General features: G+C 45.4%; 1 protein-coding gene across 2 annotated transcripts in view; it reads right to left on the bottom strand.

Annotated features, from left to right (window-relative positions):
• The window catches only part of ARHGAP44 (Rho GTPase activating protein 44), a 155,112-nt gene extending 137,385 nt beyond the window's left edge, over positions 1 to 17,727 (bottom strand). The window contains exon 1 of one of the 2 annotated variants that reach the window (XM_079903866.1): positions 17,638 to 17,727. In XM_079903866.1, coding sequence (XP_079759992.1) covers positions 17,638 to 17,690 — 53 coding nt within the window. In that variant the 5' untranslated portion in view covers positions 17,691 to 17,727. Of the gene's footprint in view, positions 1 to 6,198; positions 6,678 to 17,637 lie in introns of those variants that run through there. The other variant, XM_079903865.1, reaches the window with a different exon arrangement.
• Between the last annotated feature and the right edge of the window lie 575 nt (positions 17,728 to 18,302).

Here is an 18,302-nt window from a genome sequence, read left to right on the forward strand (position 1 = left end):
GGAAGCCCTGCACCGAATAGGAGAGCCCTAACTCTCCCCGGCTCCCCCCAACCCGCCCCCCAGCTTCTCTCCAACCCACAACTGACTTCACTGGGAGCTGAAGCCTCAGGGTATTATCTGCTGTCGTTATCAAAATAGCATTTGAAATATATGTTGTCATAGCATTTGAATCTCTTGGTTATCAATAAAAGAGCTCCTTACTTATCCCCTCTAAAAGGAACAACCATAAATTAAATGACTGTTTTGCTCACATGGCTACGGATTCACTCTTTCTAGAGAAAAAAAATTGCTCCTTGTCACCCATCATGAAAAAACGCTAATGACTACTGATACATTTCTTTGCTGGATGGCCACTGGGAGGGGAAGTCATTAATTGCTGTTGAAAGTAATGGCTCCCTCGCAATGACTTGCAGGTCTGGGAGAACAGAATTCTGCAGGAAATCCTGACGACTGAGGGCTGTACAGCAAGGAGCTTAGGAGACAGGAGCAGAGAATATTCCCTCCAGATTTGCTAGCCCGTTCATCAGTTTGTGAGTACATTCTGTTCTCTGTCACACAGACACACCACAGCAGGTGGCCAGACATGGGCTTCCATAAAACTGATGAAAAACTTCGCTTTGAGACCTCATAAACGTGCACCTTGGGGGACAGGATTGAGTCTGCCCAGCCCTGCTGGCCTAACAGGAGGACGTGGTCCCACTCACAGGGAATTAGAGGTGGGAGCCAAGCAGTCCAATGACTAATTTGCAGTGACCTTTCCATGATGCCCTATGGATTGGATCATGGCTCTCAGGAGGCCTGCTGATGGGCAAGGCAGTGTCTCAGAGACACCTTCAAGGAAAAGATCCTCGCTGGCTTCGGCTGCTGTGGCCCAAGCAAAGAATGCCTGCAGCACCAGTGCTCCTAGAGGCTGCTGCATCCTCGGCATCCATCTGGGTACCACTGGCGACTGCAGTGACATCCTGAGAGCTGCACAGCAGCAGTGAGGCTCAGGCCGGCTCTGCACCAGAAACCGAGCCCAATCACGGTGGCAGGCTGAGCGGTCTAGGAATGGAAGACGGGGGCTGTGCAGACCAAACTTGGCCTTCCACTCACCAACTCACAGACTTGAAAACCAAAGAATCCAACCCCACCGGCCCTGCTCCCGCCCTCCCACGCCTCTCTCTCTCACACTTCCAGAGCTCCTTGCCTACTCCTGGGCTTCTTGAATGTCCCCCGTTTTGCACGAGAGCACAGAGTCCACTGACGGCCACCGTTGGGCAGCGGCCCTGGGAATCTAAGAAGCCCCTTACACTTGGGAGGCCAGCGTTTTTGGAGAGCTGAATGGGCAAGAAGCAGAAAATGACAAGGAACCTCACCGACCATTTCTTGGGCACCTGGTGTAAGCCAGGCTCCCTTTAACTCTTAACAGTCTTCTGAGGCAAGGGCTACCGTGACCCCCACTGTGCAGATTGAAAAAAAAAACCCTCCTCCTCCCCAGGTCAAAGTGTCAGTTTTACTTCCATTTTCTCGGTCACTTAGCAGGTCTCTAAATCTCAGCTCAGGGAGACCAACCCACCAATTCCACCCAACACAAACCAAACACCACTTGCAAGAAAAATACTCTATGCCTTTCAGGATGCCTCTCACCCCAGCAGCCGATAGACTCTCCTGAAGGCAAAAAAAAAAAAAAAAGCAACGTAAGTCAGGCATGAACTAGTTCCTCCCTTAAATCTTGCTCTGTCCTTCCAAAGCCCAGCTGTGCAGCTGTGTTCACGCCTCTATACGCCCCTGCCCACCACAAAATGAAAGAGGCCCGGTGTCAGGAGCCTCTTGCATCTCTGTCTACGATGCAGGGATCCCTTGCTCACTCATGCCTTCGGCTGCCAAAGAATTTCAGAGAACAGACTATACACCAGGCATTAGGACAGTTATCCCTGCCTTCGAGGAACTTGAAGTCTAGTGGGAAAGGTAAACAAGACGAGACAAAAACAATGCATGCCTTGCAGACACAGATTCCAAGAGAGAAACAGGGATTTTGTTTACCCTGCACTGCAAGAGGCCCTGAACCAGCCCAGAGCCTAGCACACAGCAGGCGTCCAATAAGCATTTACTGAATAAAGGAAAGAATGAACGAATGCCACGTGCATACAATCCAGTAGCAGTTACAGCATATGCCCAAAGATACTTTGAGCTACTATTTATGGAGCATGCCCTAGTGCTGAGCACAGTGTTGGGTGCTTTTCAGGGGTACTCTCAGGTCCTCATTGCCACAATGACCACATTACTGTTACCGAGTCCAAGCTCGTGCTACTCGCCGCATGACAGGCCCATAAATCGAGAGACGAGGTGATGGGGCAGGGAATAATGACTTTATTCCGAAAGCCAGCAGACCCAGAAGACGGTGGACTCGTGCCCCAAAGAACTGTCTTGCCTGAGTTAGAATTCAGGCTTCTTTTACACAAAAAGGGGAGGGGGTAAAGCCAAACACTTCCTGGCTCCTGTCAGCCTCCAGAAGGGAGGTGTTAATTTCTTCCTCCCTGCATTCACAGGTGGGCATGGTCAGGATGTTTCCTGTGAGCTACACAAAGGTATTTTAGCTTAATGATCATGACCTGGGAGGCAGGGTTCCCAGAGATGGGCCATTATGTGTAATTTAAGCTTATAGGCAACATCCCTTTAGTGATTGACTTGTAATAGAACACAAAGGGTCTTCCCTATTACATTACCACAGTGCAACTCTTGTTATGCCCATTTTGCAGATGAGGAGACTAAGGTGCAGATTTCAGCTCAAGATCCCGTAGTCAGTAACCAACCAACCAGATCCATCGCACCCGAAAGCCGGTGCTAGCTGGAACCATTAGGCACATGGTGGTCCAGTCTTGAAGGGCCAGGGATGCTTCCCAGAGGATGAGCTGAAGTGAAAGGACAGAGAGAGTCCAAAGCAGAAGGACTGTGTGCAAAGATGGGAGAGGCAGACCAAAGAGGAGACGAAACTTTTCCCAGTTAAGTGCAGTGGGTTTGAAACTCTTCCCAGATGCTGGTACCCTCTCCACGGAGAGGTGAGCACTTCAAGAGGAAATACCGTTAGCTCCACTGAGTACGTGTAAGCACGGCAATTCCTACATTGTTAAAGGGAGTGGATTTGACCTCCGGAGGTTTTATATTCAGAAGACCTCCCAAACCCGCAACTTATGGAAGGCGAGCTGGGTGAAGAGCCGTGAGGAAGGGCACCGCTCCAGCCCACCTCTCAGCCTTCCCTCAAAGACAGGAACGTCGGCATTTCAAAGACACGCAAGGACAAGAATCCAGTGGCTTGTTAAAGCCATGCCACTAGGTGGTCCACCAACCCCACACCTGAATTCCAAGCGTCCAATCCTATTGCTTCCACGGATTCAAGAAATTAAGAAGCAGGGTTAGCATCATGCCTCACTACATTCTCAGTAAGACAAAGTAAAGGCTGCCCCTTTTATTTACCTGCATGGACCCTACGGCAAACTCTTTTAACCTTGTCAGTAAACGTGAACTGAGCACCAACTGCCTACAAGGCACTGTGCTATATACAATGAGCATTAGTGGCGATCTACACATTCTGTGGTATTGTATTTGTAAGAAGTCAAAAAAAAGAAAACTAAGCATTTCAAAGAGTGATGAGTGCTGTGACAAAAACGAACAGGATGATGGGCGGGGCCGTGAAGGAGGTGGGGGGGGGTGCTCTCAAAGGCCTTTGAGCTAAAGACCTGGATGATGAGGAAAAGGCAATATGGGAAGAGCAGACCCTCAGCTGGGCAGGGAAAGTGGGAAACAGCTCAAACAAAGCCCCTAGATGGAAATGAGCTTGGTGTGTTGGGGGCAAGGAAGCCTATCGTGGCTGGAGCACAGTGGAGGAGGGGCGGGCAGGCGGGTGGGGGGAACAGGAGTATGGAAAGACAAGGAGGGGGTCAAGTCGGACAGGGTCTTGTAGACCCCTGGAAAGACTTGGGGCGCTTGGTGCACTGAGATGCCCCTGGAGGCTTTCAAGCAGCAAAGCGGCACAAACTGGTTTTTGCTCTAAAAGGTTCACTCAGAATGTCACCAAAATGGATACAAGCTAGTGATACTCAAGAGTGGGCTGGCCCCCACTTTACCCGGTGCAGGACACCACGGATGCCATCTGACGAAGAGCCAGAAATTCATCCACACACCAGCATCCACCAGAGGCTCCATAAACAAGTGGAAAGTACCTCTTAGTGACCAGCTGCTTGGACTTCCAAGAACGTGCTTTCAAATTAGTAAGACCACCTGGTTCCTATTCTGAAACCCAACTTCTTCCCTTTTCCCTTGGTCATTACATCCATGGATGAGGGTGGAAATCAGGTTTTAGGCCCAAGGCTCAACTTCTTCCTTTTTCCCTTGGTCATTACATCCATGGATGAGGGTGGAAATCAGGTTTTAGGCCCAAGGCTCGTAAATCTTACCACTTCAAAACAAGTCCTGAAGAGAGAAAGAGCTGTGTTTCAGGGGCGCCAGGGAGGAAGCGTGAACACCTTGTTACCATTTCGCTTCCAGCACCAAAGTGACACGCCAGGACCAAGTGAGAAGGGCAATCCAAGTCTACGGTCAGGGGCCTCTTGGTCACGTGGTTGGTCTGGTGCGATGACCTGATGACAGAGGCCAGCCAGCAGAGTGATGCAGAAATCAAGTCACCAAAGACATGTCAACTCAACTGTCATCTGCTAAACAACCCAGACAGGAAAACACTGCTTCCGCGTCCAACATATCCAAAGGCAGCCTGTGTGCAGCTATATCTGTGGCAATGCCATGCCAGAAATCCGGGCTAATCTGACTCTGCTATTCATAAATTCTCCCCCATGTGAAAGCACATGTGTTTGGGAAAGGAAAATGCATCCAAGTCAATTTTAGACATGGTTACTTGGAAACCATCTGGCGTCCCTGGAAGCATAGGAAGCCACCACATCCCCTGCCCTCAAATGCCCACCATAATCAGGGCAGTATGCTTACATGGGCATTCAGTGTCCCCAGTTAGGTCCCCACTCCCGCCCTACCAAATGCCAGTTCGGGCTCCATTTCCCACCCAAGAAAGGTATTGGGTTTCTTGGTAAACCTAGCGGAGGGCCCTCGATGTGTTGAGCTCGCACTTGAACTGCACCCAAGGCTGGGTTCTCTGCTTTCTGCCGCCGGCCTTAGTAGGGAACACCTGCATTCCTTGACCACAGCAACAACAGAAATCTCTCCCCAGGGACATAAGTTCCACGAAAAATCCCCTCTACCTAACCACCCTGCGTGCAGAGCCTGTCGAGCTTTGGAAGAGAACCACCAGAACCCTTCTGTAACATCAATAGAGCCTGGCACCCCGCGGAGCATCTTCTGAAGACACTAGCCCAGATGTAGCCCATTTTCACCGCGATGACAGCCACAGCCGGCTGGGTCTCGCAGCGTCCTAGGGCCTGGCTCTTCCTGACTGTGAGGCCTCGGTCCCCCTCCCCTACCTGGCTGTGATCTTCTGCTTAACTCATCTTCCAGAGGAGCTGGGCCTCCCTTTCCGCAGCCTCCCTCCCTCCCTGCGCTGAAACCTGTCTCAGAACCAAGCCGACAGCAGCGCCATTCCACCAGCACCTGCCCTGCCCCCGCTTCCCCCACCCCTACAGATGCTCTCTCCACCACCTAACGCCTCGACAAACCCGGCCAGGAGAGAGATCCAGAATCTCATACGGTCAGAGCCCCAAGAAACAAACACGGCAGGAGGCGCAGGCTCAGCTCTGCCAAGACGACCAGGCCCAACACTCCCCCGGACCCCCGAGGAGCCCCGAACTCGGCCCAGGGGAAAGCATCTTCGCAGGGCGACCGCGGTTCGGCGGCCTCCAGCGCCATCAGAGCGAACACCTGTTTCCAGGAAGCTCTGGGGCCAGAGGGAGAAGGGAGTCCCGGGGAAAGGCAGGGAGGACGAGGTGAAGGGGCAGCTGGGGACGCAGGTAAAGGATGCGTCACAGTTTGAGCTTGGCAACCGGAGCCCCGGAGCAGCGGGCAGAGCATGAGAAGGGGTCCGGGAAGTTCAGGGAGGAGGGCTTGCGCCCGCGAGCGGCGCCCCGAGGGGGCGAGGGCCGGCAGGGAGCGAAGGGCGGAGGGCCGGAGGCCGGCGCGCCCGCTCCATCACCTGCGCGCCCGGCGGATGCAGGCTCGCAGCGCACCCCGGCCCGCGGCGGCCAGCGGGTGACCTACCTGCCCACCGTCTGGTTGGCCAGCTGGCGCATGCGGTTAAACTGCTTCTTCATCGTGGTCCCGCTGGCGCGCTATCCCGGGAGCTGGGGAGGACGGAGCAGCCCGGAGCCCGCCGCAGGGTTACATGGCTCCCGCGCGGAGCCTCCCGGGCGACGGCGGCGGCACTGCGGAGCCTCCGGAGCCGTCTGGCCCCGAGCGCACCTCCCTCCCGGGGGCTCCACCGCCTACTCCCCCTGCCGCCGCGGCGCCGAATGCCGCATCCTCCTCCTCACGCGCGCCGCGGCGCCTTCATCCCAACGCCCGGGCCGCCCTGGGCGCCGCCGGGTCCGCCCCGGCTGCTTGCCCCCAGCCCAGCTCCGGCGCGGGACCCGGGTCTCCGCAGGCTGGCTGGCCGGCGGCCGGGGGGTCCCCGCTGCGCCTGTGCGGAGGGCGCCGTGCATTCTGGGACTTGTAGTTCCGCGCCCGGTGCCCACCTTCCCTCTGCCCGAAGTTTCCACGTGCGGCGGGGCGCGGAGGTGGGCAGAGGCGGCGTAGCCGGCGGCTTTGCCCTTAGCATTCTAGGAAGGGGAAGGTTTTCCTGCTTTAGAAATAAAGTGGAACCGAGAATACAACGGCACATTAAGAGCATCTGTCTTCCATTGTCTCTTTTTTAAAATGAAATACAGGTGACTTACAGTATCATATTAGTTTCAGGTGTACTACATAATGATGTGACATTTGCATACTTTATGAAATGATCACCACCATAAGTCTAGTAACCATATGTCCCCACACAAGTTGTTACAATATTACTGACCATATCCCTTATGCTGTATATTACATCCCCGTGACTTATTATATAACTGGAGGTTTGAACCTCTTAATCCCCTTCACCTCTTTCGCCCGCAGCCCCTCCACCCTCGTCTCTTCTGGCAACCACCTGTGTGTATTTTAAGTGAACGGGAGGCATCGCTGCTTTGAATTCACAGGAGGAGTTTTGCCAGCAGGAACGTGTCTCATAAAGTTGCACCTGATGAACATTGGGGGCGGGGTTAAGCTTGGGGCACAGGGGTTGATGGTCAGATTTTGAACCAGGCATAGTTTGCATCCCAAGAATTTGATCCTCGCTTTTCACCAAACCTAGTAGGTAACCAGAAGCCAATATAATGATAGTGGCATTGTAATCACGGGCCGAATTTGACCAGGACAACTTTCTTGTGTGTCTTACATTCCAGCCTCATTTCCCTTCCACCGCTGGGTCATCAGCTGTGACCCGCCTGCAGCGTCCTACACAGCGTCCTACACAGGGGCAGCCCATTGACCTCAGTTGGCTCTTGAAAAGGGCTCGTTGACTTTCCGCAGCCTCTATCCTTAAGAAAACAAAGGTGATTGCAGTTAGGTTTCATCATGATCTACCGAGTAAGAGCAGTGTTGTCGCGTGGTAGGGTCTTTGGATCAAACCGGTATGAGTTTATATTAGAATTCCAAATACCAATTATATAACCTTAGGGAAAAGTGCACACCCTCCCTAAGCCTCAGTTTTCTCATCTCTAATAGAGAAATAATACTGCATGAGAAATAGCAAAGTTAGAGAACTATTTGCTAAATTACCAACAATCAAATAACATCTAAATTTCTATGTAGTACATTGTCATCTTCATTTACTACAAATATGATTATTGTGAGTGCACTAGAGAAAAATGCTATTCCTACAACAGAAGTACTAATGTGATAAATGAAAGAACTTTTTTGAAACGGGATATGTTGCATACGTTGATTATAGTTGCAAGATGTCCCAAATATGGTTCCAAGTATCTTGCTGGCCAGCTGAAGAAAAAAAAAGATGGTTTGAGGCATGTCTTGGCTGAATGAACAAGAAATCTTTAATTAGTTGTGAATTTAGCCTCAGTTTATTAGGTCAGCAGCTCTAGCCAATTAGTAAGTGAAAGCATTATTTGCTTTCAACCAACTGTGTTATGTCTATAATATCAACTTAATTTTTATACAAACTGAAGTTATTTTCGTTTTGACATTTTTTAAAAAAACCAAGGCACAGCACGTTTTCATAAATAATAGTGAGGCATTAAGGGCACTGGCTGACTTTTAGTAGCACTGTCTCTGGTAACGTCTAGAACCTCACTGTCCAATACAGTAGCCACCAACTACACATGGCTATTGAAATTAAAATTCAATAAAATTTAAAATGTAGTTCCTCAATCACCCTAGCCACATTTTAAGGGCTTCAGAGCCCCATGTGGCTAGGGGATGCTGTACTGGACAGCACAGAACTCTGGTAGACCACTCCAATATCATGCCAGACCCTGCCTTCAATTCTGAGATATTTCAGTTCAGCTCTGCTTCTCCACAAAAGACAGCCTACCCTGCTAGAGTGTGGTCCAATAATAGTTTATTAACTGGTGGTTTCTTCACAAATTTCTGTTCTCCTATGAGCTTTTCCTCCATTCAGCCGGGGCTTTTTCTGCTTCCTACCCCAGGGAGGGGATGACAGTGCAGAAAAAAAGAGCAAGGAGCGTCAAGACTACTCTTTTGATCTTTCAAAGCAGGCTTCAGAAACACATGTGAGAGAGCAGGGCTTTAAAAGAAAGGGGTTTGCAGTTTCAAGACTATGGGCTTTGGAATGTTAATAGTCTACGCCATTAATAGCAGAGTTTGAAGAATATCCTATCCTTCCTATTCTAGATAAAGAACCCACAAGCTGTGGGGTGTTGAACAAGATGATAGGGGAGGGGGAGGGGAGAGAGGGAGATGAAACGTAGACGATGAGCGTGCAGATTTTATCACTGTTCAAAAATGTCACTGCCTTCCCTATAGGAAGGGATTATACTTCCTCTTCTCTTTGAGGTCAAAATCGATCATGTGATTTTCCTTGGACAGAGAATATGCACAGAAGTGATTTTTGTCACTTCAGAGCAGAAGCTTTAAGAGTCATTTAGAGATCCTACCCCCTTCTTTTTTCACTCCGCCATGAGACCAGCAATGAGCCAGATAGGGGCTGCCACGGATCACAGTCATGTTGATCCAACTGGAATGAAAAGCAACACCTTTGTTGTCGTCAGAGGTTTGGGGAGTGTTTGTTCCTGCAGCATCACTGAGTCTAAGCTGACTACTACAGAGGGAATCTCTGAGAAAGCGACTTTCCCCTTGCCCTTCCCAGGGTCAAAACTTAAGTTGGGTACAGGCAGGTTGGACGCAGATATATCACGTAGCTTTAGGTCATAGAGCAAAGGTCACAGAGAGCCTCCATGTGAGGGCCTGGGGCACCCAAAACACAGTGCTGTGGTGGTTCCAGGGTTCCCTGCACCAAGCCACACGCAATGAACGTGCGTGTGCCAGGAGGGCTGACAAAGGTACCAGAAAGAGCTGGACGTGATGCTGCTGGCATCAAAGATGATGAGAAGGCAGCAATGGCTGGGGTGTGCAGTCAAGAAGCCCCAAAGTACTCTGACATTTAATTTCTATCACCAGAAGAATGGACCGAATGTTTCAGTTAAGCGCATTTGAAGAAGACAATGAAAGGGAGGAGAAGGAGGAAGAGGAAGAGAGAGGAGGGGGAAGAGAAAGAAGAAAGAAAATTCTATTTTATACCTGACTTTGATCTATGGAAGGATAATACTGCCCGCTCCTATGGACCTTACATGTGGCCACGTGACTTGCTTTGACCAACAAAACAGGGGTCTCTTACTTGCTTCGACAATGTGGTAGTACTATTTATCTGAGATCCATTTCCTTTGAAATCCGATATTCCATTTGGGAGCCCCTGAATTAGAGTGGTTTTAGCATCTTGATCCTCAGTCCCAGCATTGGCTGGAGCTGCCCTGTCCAACTCAGGAGTCACTAAAGAAAAATGGTGATTTAAATTTAAGTTTAAATTAAGTTCAAGAGAATTAGAAATTGAGTTCCTCAGTGACACTAGCCACATTTCAAATACCCCCAAACCACACATAGCTTGTGTCTGCCATATTACATAGTGTAAAATAGAGCACCAACGTCATCACTGAAGGTTCTGTTGGACAGTACTGGCCTTTAGAACAGAATTCAAAACACAGGGTCCAAATACCATACGGTATCACTTATATGTGAAATCTAAAATATGAGATAAATGAACTTACTAACAAAACCGAAACAGACTCACATAGAAAACAAATTTATGGTTACCAAAGGGTAAAGGGGGTGGGGGAGGGATAAATTAGGAGTTTGGGATTAGCAGATACACACTATTATATATAAAACAGATAACCAACAAGGTCCTACTGTATAGCACAGGGAACTATATTCAATATCCTATGATAAACCATAATGGAAAAGAATATAAAAAAGAATATATATATGTGTATGTATGTGTATATATATATATATATATATATATATATATATATATAAAATCACTTTGCTGTACACCAGAAACTAACACAACATTGTAAATCCACTCTAGTTCAATTTAAAAAATTAAAAAAAAAAACAAAACACGGTCCACCAGAAGAGAGAAAACAGAACAGGAAGTGACAAGCTCAGTGTAATTATGGCCGGTCATTTTTTTTTTTGCGGTACACAGGCCTCTCCCATTGCGTGCTCCGGACACGCAGGCTCAGCGGCCATGGCTCATGGGCCCAGCCGCTCCGCGGCATGCGGGATCTTCCCAGACGGGGGCATGAACCCACGTCCCCTGCATCGGCAGGCAGACTCCCAACAATTGCGCCACCAGGGAAGCCCTATGGCCGGTCATTTTATCTCACCTATCCAGGGTATTCTTTCCTCATCTATTATATGGGGGTTTATAGCCCAAGATCTCTAAGCCTTAAGTTTTGGGAAATCCACCAACTGACCAATCTACTTGCTCAATAAATCGCTGTTGGCCTGGATATGCCTAAGCCTTCCAGGATTTAACAAGTCCAAAGTTATATTCAGTGTTACGCTATAAGTGAAGGATATTATTACCCTTTTCAGATTCCAATCACCTTTATACCAGCAAGTATAAAACTTACACCATTAAAACATACCTGTTAGTCCAAAGTATCTTTTTTTTTTTTTTTTTTTTTTTCGGTACGCGGGCCTCTCACTGCTGTGGCCTCTCCTGTTGCGGAGCACACGCTCCGGAAGCACAGGCTCAGCGGCCATGGCTCACGGGCCCAGCCGCTCCGTGGCATGTGGGATCTTCCCAGACCGGGGTACGAACCCGTGTCCCCTGCATCGGCAGGCAAACTCTCAACCACTGCGCCACCAGGGAAGCCCAGTCCAAAGTATCTTTAAACAGGATGATAGATGTTCCCATCTTGGGGCACATCAACTCCAATTTTTCAGCTCTCCTTGGATCTATATCTTTGCCAGAACCTTATCATGGACAGAGTGTATTTCCCTACCTAGTAACTTTGGACTTGGCTATGTGACGGCTTTGGCCAATGGCATGTGGGTGGAAGGGACACGTGCCACCTCCACCCAATGTATTAAGAGGCTTTCTTCACCTCTGTCAGTGCCATAAGATGAACTTCCTTGAGGGGACTATCTGTCTGTCACCTTGGGCTCCAGAACGAACAGTTGTTGAGGCAGCCCTGATACGGACTACAGCTGAAATTAAGGGAGTAATTGATGAACTCATTCTAGGGTGGGCTACTTTAAAAGATAGATAAAATGAATAGAGCTCAAGAAAGGGAAAAAGAAGAAAAACTGAAAGGTACAACTTTAGGAATGAGAAAAAGGATTTAATCACAGATGCCAAAAGAAATTTTGAGAATACTTTTGCAATTTTATGTCTAGTTTTTTCAAAGTAAGCTCTTTTTTCACTAGGAAAATATATATTACTACAGATGTTTTTAAAATAGGTAGCAATGGGGACTTCCCTGGCAGTCCAGTGGTTAAGAGTCTGTGTTCCCAATGCAGGGGGCACAGGTTCGATCACTGGTCTGGAAACTAACATCTGGCATGCTTCACAGCACAGCCAAAAAAAAAAAAATAGGTAGCAAGACCCCTATGTCCACAGCAGCACTATTTACAATAGCCAAGGCATGGAAACAACCAAAATGTCTATCGACAGATGAATGGATAAAGAAGATGTGGTACATATATATAGAATGGAATACTACTCAGCCATAAAAAAGAATGAAATAATGCCATTTGCAGCAACATGGATGGATCTAGAGATTATCATACTAAGTGAAGTAAGTCAGACAAAGACGCATACCATATGATATCACTGACATATGGAATCTAAAATATGACACAAATGAACTTACCTACAAAAAAGAAACAGACTCACAGACGTAGAGAACAGACTTGTGGTTGCCGAGGGGGAGAGGGTAGGAGAGGGATGGATTGGGAGTTTGGCGTCAGCAGATGCAAACTATTATATATAGGATGGATAAACAACAAGGTCTTACTGTAGAGCACAGGGAACTGTATTCAATATCCTGGGATAAACACATAATGGAAAAGAATACAAAAAAGAATGTGTATATATATATATATATATATATATATATATATATATATATGTATAATCGAATCACTTTGCTGTACACCCAAAACTAACACAACAGTGTAAATCAACTATATCTCAATAAAATAAATTTTAAAAAATAAAAATAACTAAAATAGGTAGCACGTATGAGTAGACCAAGAACACTGAAAAAATTGGAAAAGTCGTTACAAAACAACACTCCCCAAAGTAGTCAGGCTCAGATAATTTCACTTATTTAAAAAACTATAAATTTATTTCAGAGATTCAAGAAACAGGTCATTCTTCGGCTATTTAAAGTGTTCCAGAGCACAGAAATAAAGGGAAAGCAACTCAGTTCATTTCATGAAATTGGCCTAACCGTGTAACCAAACCTGATGAATGTAGCACAAACATGAAACAAACACAAAAACAACAAACCAGTATCTTAAGAATAGACATAAAAATTATGAATAAAATTAATCCACTAATAGAATGTTAATGAATAAAATCTAACACTATATGTGTTTACATATAAATGCAGGTACATTTTCATGGTATTTATTGAGGAATGAATAGTGCAGATAAATTAAAAAATAAAAACCGTGCCTACTCTTACTAACCAAGATAACATTATGAATTTATAAATATATTTCAAAAAAGGGATCACACTTGTTAGGTCAGTATGTTCATTCCCATCTTCTGTTATTTTAAATATCTCTGTGATTAACATGGTGACTAAAACTTTGCACATATACTTTCTTAAGATCAAAATTAAAGAATTATAATTTCTGCATCAAGATACACACCACTGGGGCTTCCCTGGTGGCGCAGTGGTTGAGAGTCCGCCTGCCGATGCAGGGGACACAACTTCATGCCCCAGTCTGGGAAGATCCCACATGCCGCGGAGCGGCTGGGCCCGCGAGCCATGGCCGCTGAGCCTGCGCGTCCAGAGCCTGTGCTCCGCGACGGGAGAGGCCACAACACTGAGAGGCCCACGTACCGCAAAAAAAAAAAAAAAAAAAAAATACACACCACTGTATATAAAATAGATAAACAACAAAGACCTACTATACAGCACAGGGAACTATATTCAATATCTTGTAATAACCTATAATGGAAAAGAAACTGAAATACATATATATTTGTGTGTGTATATATGTATGTATGTGTATATATACATATATATATAACTGAATCACTTTGTTGTACACCTGAAAATAACACACTGTAACTCAACTAGAGTTCAATTTAAAAAGAGAATTTCTGCACCAGAGTGTGTCATGTTTTCAAGTTTATTCTTGTATTGCCAAATTATCTTCTAGATTAAAAAATGGAAACATTTTGCAGGCCCACCTACCATGCATAAATGTTCTATTTTCCCCACACCCTGACCTATATGGGGTATTACCACTTTAATAATCCTGCCAGATGAAGAGCTAAGAAATAGCATTATAGTGCTATTTTAATTGGCAGGGTTTTTCTTTTTTATCGCATTAAACATTTTTCTCACATGTTTCATGGCTATGAGTGTTTCTTCTTCAGTTAGTTGCTCACTTCTTCATGTCCTCAGCCTGGTTTTCTCTTACGGCGTTCCATATTTTCTTAGTGATATTAAAAAGCTCTTTTGTTATATTAACTATACTAATGCTGTTGTATCTTATGGCAAATGTTTCCCCTAGTTTGGCCTTCCCCCTTTTAAAACCTCTAACGTTGATTTTTGTCTTCCAGGAATTTTACATTTTTCATGTGGTCAAATCCATCAATCTTTTCCTTTATGTTTTACGCCCTTAGTTTAATGCTTAGAAAGTCTACCCTATCCTCAAAGGGTAGAAATATTCAACTGTATTTTCACCTAAGCCTTTTCATGTGTTAATTCTCTTTATTTGGAATCAATTTTAAATTCAACTTTGAGGACCAAAAAGTTAACTAGAGCCAGTAGTTTTGATTCATTTCTTCCTCTAAAGTCATTCTGAAATAATTCAAGTATATATGTGTGTGTGTGTGTGTGTGTGTGTGTATATATATATATATATGAAAAAATTCTATTTCACTCGTGGAAATTAGGGAAACGTCCTACTTCCTACCTTGGCAGAAAATAGTACCAGTGATTCTGAGTCAGGGAAGCTGTCCAGGAAAACGTTACTATGTGTGGTAACCTTTTGGGGGAAATTAAACAGAGACCAACACCATCTCCAAGAGACTGCTGCCCCCACCATCTCAGCCACCAAATCCTGACTAACCAGACCTCTCTGAGAATGAACAAACGCACACACACACAAAAAGACTGAGTAGTTCAATATAATGGTAAAGATGATGATGATGCCGGCAGTGACGATAGCAAGTGACGCTGAAGACAGTAATAAACCATGTAGCTAAGCAATACTGTAAGGATCTCAACACTCATTATCCTGTTCAATCCTGAAAAGAACTCTGGGATGAGGGTTTTATTACACCCATCAAATAAATCAAAGCTCAGAGGCTTTCTGTGAATATCATTCAAGTGTCACCACTGGGCTGCAAACCCAGGTTTTTCTAGTTCAAATGCCTGTGCTTTTATTACAGGTTATTACCTCCATAACACAGGGAGGCGAATCTGAGGACTCAGAGAAATGTCCTCCAGTGAAAAAGTTAAGCAGGAAGTAAGGGAACTAGAGTTTTTAAAGTCTAATTTGTATTCTTGGTGAGAACAGAGAGAACATGGCTTTAATAAGACAGGAGCTGGTTGCCAAGAAAAAGAGCCATATTAAACAAGAAAGAGTCCTTGGATAAGAAGCATACGACTTCCAAACGAATGAAACTCAACAGAGGCAGGAAATAGCAGATTTGGCACTGCCCGAAGCAAAACTGGGGCATTCCAACATGGGCTGGAAGAAAGTTCCCCAAAATTCGGAGGAAAAAAGTAGGTAATTCAATGAAAGGAAAGGAAAAGGAAGAGAGACATGGAATCTTTTTCAGAACATTAAAAAATATATAAACATGTAATAGAATTTCCAGAGCAAATGATGAGGAAGAAAATAGCATAAAAGTTCTTGAAAAGATACTCTGCGCAGCTGAAGAAAGGCCCAAATCAAAATTGAAATCATTCATCAAGTACCAGAATATATTACTGCAGCGGGTAGAGGTGGAAGCCCTAGATGTAGCTTGGTAAAACTTCTGAATTTCAAAGATAGACACATACTGTACTGTATATTTGAAATTTGCTAAGCGTAAATCTTAGACGTTCTCATCATAAGAAAAAGAATTGTAATTTGTGTGGCATAGATGTTAACTAATTGTGGTGATCATTTCGCAATATATACAAATATCAAATCATTATGTTGTATACCTGAAACTAATATAATGTTATATATCAATTATACCTCAATCTAAAAGGACAACCACTGCCAAGGGGGAGGGGGGTGGGGGAGGGATGGAGCGGGGAGTTGGGGTTAGCAGATGTGAGCTGTTATATATGGAACGGATAAACCTCAAGGTCCTACTGTATAGCACAAAGACCTATATTCAGTATCCTGTGATAAACCATAATGGAAAAGAATATAAAAATAGAATGTATATATACATATATATATGTATAACTGAATCACTTTGCTGTACAGCAGAAATTAACACAACATTGTAAATCAACTATACTCCAGTAAATAAATTAAAACAATTACCACCACCACCACAAAAAAAGGAAGATAGACAGATACAAATGTATATAAGTACTGTTCCGAGAAAAGTTTGTCTCTGAAGAAAAGCCGATTCTCTCAATGTTTCCTATTGGCAACACTCAATGCAATAAAATTTGGAGCCATGTTTACAGAGTTCCAATGGAAACAGGTTGTAACTCAAGTGCGACTCAAAAACTCTACATCTGGTCTGACATTCACAAACAAGGGCAAAAGAAAGTCATTTTTAAACATGCAATGCCTGGAAAGGTTTATCAACCACCCATTCTCTAAAAAAATTATTCTTCCCAAAAGAAATAAAAAATCAAAATAAAGAACAAGAGAGAACATTTTCTATAGGAACTTGGGGTAGGGAATGATTCCTTAAACATGACACCAGAAACTCTGACCTTAAAGGAAATATTGATACATGGGATTACTTAACAACGGAAGAGTTTGGTTTATCAGATAATACCATTAAGAGACTAAAAAAAGCAATCCTCAGAGTGGGAGAAGTTACTTGCAAACCACATAATAGTCAAAGGACTCAACTCCAGGATATATAAAGAATTCTACAATACAATAGGAAAAAGGCAGAAAACCTAAAAGAAAAATGGACGGGGGATGTGAAGGGTCGCCTTACCACAGAGACAAATCCAAATGGCCAAAGGACATATGAAAAGTTGCTGAACCTCGTTAGTCACCCAATATACGCCAATCGATTTTACAAGGGAATACCAAAACGCACCCATAGCCTGGCTAAAATTGAAAAAGACTGGCAAAAACCAAGCGTTGGCGAGGATGTAGCTCACCTGAAGCTCCTATATTTTGATGGGAGGTCAAGCCTCTCAGAAAGCTGTTTTCCATTATCAGCTGAGGCTTAGCAGTATGCAAAGCCCGTGACCCCACCATTTCACACGTTCAACAAAAATGTGTACATATCTGTACCAAAAGGCATGCGCTAGGATGTCTGTATCAGCAACATTTTCAATAGTCAGAAATTGGAAACAACTGAAACACCCATCCACAGTAGAGTGGACAAATAAAGGTGATACAGCCGTGTACCCCTACCACCTTCTCTCTTGTGTGTACTACCAAACTCTCATTCGCTTTTAGGTTACCTCAAATATCTCTCCTCTTGACAATCAATCCTTTGAATTTCTGACTCTCTGCTTCGGTCCTGTGTGTCTCCTTCCTCACATGGGCATGCTTCTTGAAAGGCAATGTCTGGATTTACTGTCTCCATTTCCTCACCGCCTTTCAATTCCTCGGTCTACATCCACCCGGCTTCACCACTGCACCCAAGGTGCTCTCACCACCTCCCTATTATTAAATCAAACAGCACTCTCCATTCCTTACCTTACTGAAACAGTAGCACTGGACACGATTGAAGGCTCCCTCTTTCTTGACATTTTCTCCCGCCTCCGTGCCTGGGATACCACCTTCTTCCGGTCCTCTTCCTGGTTTTCTAGCCACGCCCTTTCCTCGCCTTCACCAATATCTTACGTGGTGGTGGTCCTCCGCATCCTGTTTTCTTCTCACTCCACACACTGGGTAGCTCATAGTCATCCCCATGATTTCAGTTGATTTCCGTATGCTGACTTCTCCCATCCCTAAATCTCTACACAAAGGACTCTGAGTTCCAGACCTCTCTCGTGAGTGCTTTTGACTTGAGTGTCCTACAGGCAGTAGTCGCTCAAAACTCAAATTCACAATTTTTCCTATTAAGTCACTCATTCTGGCCTTTTGCCTCTGTGAATGGGATGAACATACACTGGACAACCACCTACCCCTCCCAGATCCAAGTCCTCTCCTTTGCTCACCACATCCAGTGATCAAGCCCCATACTTTCCATTCTATTTCAAATCTACCTTAATCTCTCTATTGCTACGACCGTTTTCTTAGTCGAGTCACCATCAGCTTGTTGGCTGTTTTTTTACGGGTTCTTAGGTTACTACCATCACTCTAACCCCTAGCCTTACTCCATCATTCCTCATGTACTAAATTCAACATGTTGAATTTCC

This window comes from Stenella coeruleoalba (assembly GCF_951394435.1).
Source record: "Stenella coeruleoalba genome assembly, chromosome: 19".
Classification (NCBI taxonomy): domain Eukaryota; kingdom Metazoa; phylum Chordata; class Mammalia; order Artiodactyla; family Delphinidae; genus Stenella; species Stenella coeruleoalba.